The 7,935-nt window shown below is 48.6% G+C and overlaps 1 protein-coding gene across 2 annotated transcripts in view; it reads left to right on the top strand.

The window, feature by feature from the left end:
• Positions 1-7,935, top strand: part of LOC116077519 (FLYWCH-type zinc finger-containing protein 1) — a 31,807-nt gene that overhangs the window by 1,778 nt on the left and 22,094 nt on the right. For both annotated transcript variants that reach the window (XM_031352108.1, XM_031352107.1), the window contains exons 2-3: positions 3,343-3,771; positions 6,274-6,452. In XM_031352108.1, coding sequence (XP_031207968.1) covers positions 3,450-3,771; positions 6,274-6,362 — 411 coding nt within the window. In that variant the 5' untranslated portion in view covers positions 3,343-3,449 and the 3' untranslated portion in view covers positions 6,363-6,452. Of the gene's footprint in view, positions 1-3,342; positions 3,772-6,273 lie in introns of those variants that run through there.

Below are 7,935 nucleotides of genomic sequence, written 5' to 3'. Positions count from 1 at the left end.
TGAATGAGTGTGTGCATGTGCCCTGTGGCAGTCAGAGGACCAAGTTGCTCTCTTCCTTGTGATGTGGATCCTGGGATGGAACTTGGGTCTTGAGGCTTGGTAGAAAGCACCACTACTTCCTGCTAAGCCGTTTCAATAACCCTTGTTTTCGAGATAGGTTTTTAATGAGTAGGTTTGACTTGAATCCCCAATTTTCCTACTTCTGGGATTATAGTTGTATGCTACAGCACCTGCCACTCACAGACCTGGAGGTGTGTGAATTACTCCTGCTCATTGTATGCTCTTGGATCTTGAGTAATTTTTGATTTTCTGGGTATCCTTAGTCATGACCAAGGTCATGAGAGCTGCTCCACTTTGTAAGGCTGGGGAGTGAATGTGGGCAAGCTCTCAACTGGGCTACACGAACTCTTGCTTCACTCTTTTTTTGCTGGAGGAAGGGGTGTGTGTGTGTGTGTGTGTGTGTGTGTGATGTGCAATGCTTCTGCAGAGGCCAGAAGAGGATATTGAATATGTGTCTGCCCCATTCCCCCTCCACCTTATTCCCTTGAGACAGAGTGGTTCACTTGAACCAGAATCTCACCATTTTGACTAGCAGATTGGTCAGCCAGCAAGCTCCAGGGATCTGAACGCCTCTACTTCCCAGTGCTAGGTTTTAGACATGTTCAGCCAGGCCTGGCTTTTATATGTGGTGGGAACTGGGACTCATGTCCTTAGTAGGCCTGTGCAACACACCTGGTCTTACCCACAGACAGAAGATGTCTCCTCAGCCACTTTAGTTTTTTGTTTGTTTGTTTGTTTGTTTTTAATGGAAGTTGAAGTGCATGACAACTATCCTGCTTCACTCTTCTGAGTGATAGGATTTTGGGTGTGAGCCACCAAACCTGGCTTCATGTATGTATGTATGTATGTATGTATGTATGTATGTATGTATTTTTAGATAGCGTCTCATGTAGCCTAGGCTGGTCTTGAACTCCTGATCCTCCTGCCTCAGCCTCATAGTGAGAAGTCTGGTCTTCGACCCTTTTTCTCCAAGTAGTAGACGACTAATAAAAATAAATAAATTACCTTGTTGAGTAAATGGATCTTATCTTTTAAAATGTTAAATATGTGGCTACTGCTAAAAGTGAGTTCATGGAGATGGCAGTTTGAGAAAATGAGTCTGGATTGATGGTGCTGCAGTGTAGAGAGCACTTGCTGCTTTTTCAGAAGCCCTGTGTTGGGTACGACTGCCTGTAACTTCAGCTCCAAGAGACCTGACACCCTCTTCTAGCCTCAGAGGGTGCCTGTCCATGAGGCATTCACTCACACAGACACACATAATATACATAGAAATAATAGAGATAAATCTTTCAAAAACAATCCAGGGTGATAGTAAAAGGTGAGATTCTCATTCTGACCATCACCCCAAATTCGTCCCAGACCACAGGCAGCGTTTGCAACCTTGGCAGATCTGAAGAGCTTTAGCCAGACATTTTGAGAACAACCGGTAATGTAAGGTTGAGATTTTCTGGGGTCCCACAGAGGTGAAGGGCACAGGAGTGACTCATCATAGATAATGTTGATCCCCTGGTGGGGGGTGCTATATGCCACTGCACTTAGTATTCTTATCATTCCTGTTTCCTCGGGATCAAGTCATTAGGTGACAAGGGAAAGGACCTAAGGTCCATCCCAGGAAGGAGCATACTCTTTAGAATTCTGTTCGATAGACTTTTTTTAAAGATTTATTTATTAATTTTATGTATATGAATACATTGTTGCTCTCTTCAGAGACACAAGAAGAGGGCATCAGATCCCATTACAGGTAGTTGTAAGCCACCATATGGTTGTGGGAATTGAACTCAGGACCTCTGGAAGAGCAGCCAGTGCTCTTACCCGCTGAGCCAGATGATGGTAATTCTTGGGAGGGAGGCCATTGGGTTCCAGGAATGAAGGCCAGGATTGAATTTAGATCTCATTCCTGGCTCAGATTGCTCTGTGGTGGACTTGGGCAGGAAGGCCAGTAGGGCAGGGTGCCTGACCGCTTCCTCCAAGGGGTTTCTGGGCCGCTCTGTTGTGTGTGTGCATGCATGGTGTAGTGTGCGTATACACTGAAGTGTATACACTTCAGTGTGTCTTTGTGCTCTCCTGGGCATGTGAGTATCTTCTTCTACCTCTACTTGCTATTCTCTCCCTAGAGCTCAGTGTTTTGGGTAGACAAACTGTCAGACAAACTATCCCTTGGGGTCTACCTGACTCTGTTCCCCTCCCCCAAGTGCTAGAGCCCCAGGGACTGTCACACTGGGCTCTGTGTGAATGTTGGGTATCCAGACTTGGGTCCTTATGTTTTTATACATCAAGACATTGCTCACTGAGCCATACCTCCAGCTTTCTGGGTCACTTGTTTCTTTGTCAACTTGCGCTGTGTCTGTAAATCTGAAACGAGATCTTCCCCCCTACCCCAGGGCTGTGGATTGACCACTAGAATGTTAGACAAGTGCTCTGAACTATATCCCAGCCTAAAAGTAGGATTTTGTTTTGTTTTGTTTTGTTTGTTTTCTGTTTTTGATTTTGTTTTTGTTTTTGTTTTTTTTTTTTTTTTTTTTTTTTTTTTTTTTTTTTTTTTTTTTGGTGTTTTCGAGACAGAGTTTCTCTGTGTGGCTGTGGCTGGCCTGGAACTCACTCTGTAGACCAGACTGGCCTTGAACTCAGAAATCCACCTGCCTCTGCCTCCCAAGTGCTGGGATTAAAGGCGTGCGCCACCACTGCCCGGCAGATTTTATTTAAAAAAACAAACAAAACAAAAAACCAAAAAACAAAGTCTTGTTAAATAGTCCTGGCTACCCTGGAACTCCCTATATAGATCAGCTTGGCCTGGGACTCAGATATCTGCCTACCTCTTTTTCCTAAATGCTGGAATTGAAGGTGTGTACCACTATACCCACTCCTAAATTTCAATATGCTAAGTTTTATTCTAGTGATTTGTATCAATCTTATTTACTTGTTGCTTTTTCTGAAGTTCTGGAGATCTAACGGGCCTTGTCACATATGCTTGAGTACTACCACGGAGCTGCCACCAAGCCCAGCTTGGGTATTTTATTTTCTGACATTTAATGGTGTGCAAGAGACCTTTTTCTTTTGAATAATAGACTATTGGGGAAATTACCTTGTGAATAAGTATATCTTATATGTTTTCAGATGTTAAATATATTGCCACAGGGGCAGGGGAATGAGTTCATGAACATACAAGACATTAAATTGGTAAAAAGTGAATCACTCATTCCAACTATCACCGTAAGCTACACCCCAGATCCATTTGGTAGCACCCCATCCTCCTCTTCTGACTGCTTTGCCTCCTCTCCTTAGGACAGAGCCTCTGGACTCCCAGGTTCCTGACCAGGGAGGAGGAGGAAAAGGCGAGACCAATCTGCCAGGGCTGAGTGTGGCCTGAGGGCCAGGCTGTTGGTCCTGGGATGCCCCAGCTCAAGCCCAGTGAGCAGAAGGGTGAGAACACGAAGGCCAGCCAGGAGCCAGCTCCCCAGCCTGGCACAGATGTGGTCCCAGCAGCCCCCAGGAAGCCCAGAAAGTTCTCCAAACTGGTCCTGCTGACAGCCTCCAAAGACAGCGCCAAAGTGGCTGGGGCCAAACGCAAAGGAGTGCACTGCATCATGTCCCTGGGAGTACCAGGCCCAGCCACCTTGGCTAAGGCCCTCCTCAAGACTCATCCTGAGGCTCAGCGGGCCATCGAAGCAACTCCCCCGGAGCCCGAGCAGAAGCGCAGCAAGCTGAACTTGGGTGAGGCCCTTGTAGCTGGTGCTGCCCCTCAAAGATACCTCGTCCCTTCCAGTGCTGCCACAGGCACCTGGCTCCATTTCCAAGAGTCCCTGCTGCTCTCTTTGTCTTCGTGACCCTGTTCCTCTACTTCTCTGAGCATAGGTGGGAAGTGGAGGGCACAGAACAGGTACTGGCTGAGCATTCCTTGGAGAGCCTGGGTCCCCTCTGCATGATGTGCTCACCTTGCTACATCTCAGGAGTGTCTTAGGTTAAGGTTGAGGAGGGCCTGCTGCCATGCACTGTATGCTGGAGGCTGTTGACCACTCCCAAGGGCTTGGCTCCATATGGGTGTTCCCAAAGGCCCAGGGTCCACCATCCACATGTTCCATAAGCATTTCATAGCCAGTAACAAAAAGGGCCTTCATTTCTTCAGTCAGTTCACTCACGTTTGTAGACTTGCATCTGTGTGCTCACAGGGCACTGGAAGTCAACGGCCAACAGGAGCTGTAGGGATGCCCCCTCCCCCTCTCTCCTGCCCCAGCCTCACCTACACTAAAGCTTCCACAAAGGCCAGAAGAGAGCTCCAGAGCTGTCAGCGGGGGCAGCCAAGGAGTAGTCTTCAAAGCCACAGGTTGATGAGGATTCAGGGTCCTGGGACAGTTCAGCGCCCTCTCCTCTTGCTTTACAGTGGCTTGCTGCTGAGAGGTGACGTGATGGGAGCTTTGGCCACTCCACTGTGGCTGTGCCTCTTCCTCTGATGTGACTGGTCTCCTCAGGTCTCCCTGGGAGGAGTGAGATGGCAGGCAGCAGACAGATTGGCTGAGGACAAGCAAAAGAGGCTGGCGGGCCCCCTCTGAGCATTCAAGGGAATGGGGGAAAACAGCAAGCGGCTAAACTTGGAGTACTCAGTCTGGACATTCGTGGGTGGGGCTGAGGTGGGGAAAGAAAGCGCAGGTGATAGCCACAAGACATACTTATACACAGAGGTGCCAGTACATATAGTCCCCAAGGTCGCTAAAGCTAGAAGGAGAGCCCTAGGTCCACAGCACCTGGAGGCCCACAGCACCTGGAGGCCCACAGCACCTGGAGGCCCACAGCACCTGGAGGCCCTCAGCACCTAGAGGCCCTGGGAGGGTTCAAGACACCTCCCTGGGTGAAGCTGGAGTTCCCCTAAACCTGTGTGTCTTATTGTGTGTGTGTGTGTGTGCATGTTGTATCCATTCCTGTGTGTGTTCTCTGTGTGACTGTTGTTCATGTGAACATCTCTGTCATTGTTTCTCTTGACTATTTATATGACTTTTACCTATTAGGGTGACTGGGTGTCAATCTTTACCAGTCCCCGCCCCCAGGCTTGAGTCAGGAGATACTATAACTCCAACACACCTTTAGGATTACTCAGCGGCAGATACATGAACTGATCTTTTCCCAACAGAAGCAGCACCTGTCAGGCCGCGAGATGCTGGGGATGAGAAAAGCTGTAGTCCTGGGCTTCCATGTTCTGCCTTTGCACAGGAGGCCCCTGGGGATCAGCCATGCACCCAACCAGCAAGAAGAAGGAGGGGAAGCCCCTGTGCTACCTACCATCAGTCAGCTGGGCTGCAAGGGATCCTGCTGCACTGGGAGAAACTTAATGGGACGGCCTAAGGTCATAGAGTTTCATAGCCACACTGCCCATCCCCACAGTAGGAGCTAAAATCTCAGGCAAGCCAAGATAGAGGGCCCATTGCTACAAGCCTGGAGTTCTTTGGGGACCATAAGGATCCTCAGCCTCCTACGCACAGCATGAGCAGTATAGAGGAATCCAGAAAGACCTTGGTGAGCTAGCTCTTCGTGAGTGCTTCCACTAGCCAATACTCTCTGGGTGCATCCCTGTCCACCCGCCTTGTTCTCAGCAGCACAGTAAGGGAGCTCCAAGCCCCATAGGCTGATCTCAGTGTTACTAACTTGAGACCACCTGCACAGAAGGAGATGGATGGCCTCTAGCTGGGAAACTGATCTTCCCACAAGAGTTGGGGATAGAGACATCACTACACAAGGCCCTTCCAACCATGGGAAACCTTGTCTTGCGTAAGTTCAGGTGGCTTCTGTGAGAACTGGAACAAAACTCACTTCTCCAGATGACACACAAAGGAAGGATGGGACCCCTTCAGAGCTGTGCAGGGCAGGTGCTCTCGATCAGTGGATAACCTGCTATCCTGTTGCTACAAGCAGACCTCCCTGTCTCTGCCCCAACCCTGGCCAGGTAGTGGCCCATTCAGTCACTTCCTGCTCAGCTGTTTCCTAGAAACAACTTAAGAAAGGTTTGTGACCCTCAACTTGTGACTTTTTTAGGAAAAGTGTCCTCATTGTGGCAGTTCTCTAAGTCAGTTAACAAACACTTTTAAAGCTGGCCCTTTATTGACCCCTAAGAAGCTAGGATGAGAGTGGCCCTCAGCTTACAGAAGAAGAGTGGGAGCCCAGGGCCAGCCTTTGCCAGCCCTCCTTTGTTCTGTTACCAAAATGACCTATGTGTCTTTCTTCCAGATACAGATGGTCCAGAAGATAATGGCGGGTCAGGGGTGTCTTCTTCAAGTCCAGAGGAGACCGCTGTGCTCCCTAACACGTCCCCATGACCTGGCAACTGCTGATGCATAAGTTGCTTTTGTAAGTAAGAAACAAAACACAGAGAGAAAATAAAAGAAGATGTGTGCTATTTCCCACCATGGGTAGTTTTTGTTGTTGTTGTTGTTTTCAGATAGGATTTCTCTGAACTCCCTCTGTAGGCCAGGCTGGCCTTGAACTCAGATCTGCCTGCCTCTGCCTTCCAAGTTCAAGGACTATCAGCATATGCCACCACTGCTAGGCTGAAGTCGGTGTAAGACAGAACTTCCTGACTTCTCTTCCTAGCCCAGACTTGCCTGGCCTGAGCCATTAGCCCTGATGCAGTCTCTCTTGAGGCCTCCAACTCCTAGCCTCATGGTTGGGCTCCCTTGGCCTGGAAAATGAGCTCTTGGAATAACTCAGAGTGGTTCCCTAGTCTTTGTCTTGGTGCTGCTGGTCCTGAAATGGGGCACTGAGAGCTCCTTCCCTGGACCCAGGACAACCCAATCTCTGCCTGACCCTTCCCTCCACAAGAGGCCTCAGATTCCCTTTATCTGAATGCTCCAGCCTTGTCCTAACAGGCACCCCCAAGGAAAGATGAACTGCACTTGACTTGTCAAGGATCTACACAAGAATCCTCACAAGAGTACAAGGTAACCCAAGAAATCACACACACACACACACACACACACACACACACACACACACACACACACACACACACACACACACTGCCTGGGCTCCTGGAAAGAAAGGAAAGCATGGTTGAGACCTGCCAGAGACTGAAGGCCAAGGCTTTGGCCTCCAGCTCTTTCACTTATGGTCCTTATTCTTTGAAAACCACTTCTGAGTATGAAAAACATCTTTTTCAATGTAGGATGTAGAGGTCCTGTGTTCCAAACATGCCTTCAGAACGACTGCCGCAGAAACATTTCTCCCCTGCCATTCTGCTGTATTGTCTTTACAGGGCTATGGGGTTTTGTCAATTTAAAAAGTCCTTTATTAATTTTGCCTGCGTGTATGTCTGTAGTATGTGCATACAGAACCTTTGGAGGTGAAAAGGTGTTCAGGTTCCCAGAAACACAGTCACAGACAGTTGTGAGCTGCCATGGGATTGCTGGGAATTGAGCCTGGGTCGTCTGAAAGAGCAGTCAGTGCTCTTAACCACCACAGAGAGGTTGCTCCACCCTCATGAGGGCTCTTGTTTGTAATATTGCTATTCTGCTCCAATCCTGGAAGCTAGCTCTCTTGTCCTAATGCTCCATTTTAAATAGAATCCACTGTGGTTTCTCATTTACTGTGTGCTTTTGGTTGTCTGGTTTTGTCAGATGCTAAGTGGACGTGGGCAGGGTGTGGTAGCCATTCCTTTATCCCAGCATTTAGGAGACTGAGGTGATGTTGGGGGAACAGGACCTGAGGTTAGGGAGCTGGCTCAGTCGGCAAATGTTTCTGCTGCTCAATTGTGAGGACCGATTTCTAGCATCCACACTTAAAAAAAAAAAAAAAAAACAAAAACAGAGGTATCCACCTCGAAGCCAACTAATGGACTGAGCGCAGGGTCTCCAATGGAGGAGTTAGAGAAAGGACTGAAGGAGCTGAAGGGGT

Source organism: Mastomys coucha, unplaced genomic scaffold (genome assembly GCF_008632895.1).
Source record: "Mastomys coucha isolate ucsf_1 unplaced genomic scaffold, UCSF_Mcou_1 pScaffold5, whole genome shotgun sequence".
Classification (NCBI taxonomy): Eukaryota; Metazoa; Chordata; class Mammalia; order Rodentia; family Muridae; genus Mastomys; species Mastomys coucha.
The sequence above is the reverse complement of the archived record's forward strand: the minus strand, read 5'-3'. Positions and strand labels throughout refer to the sequence as shown.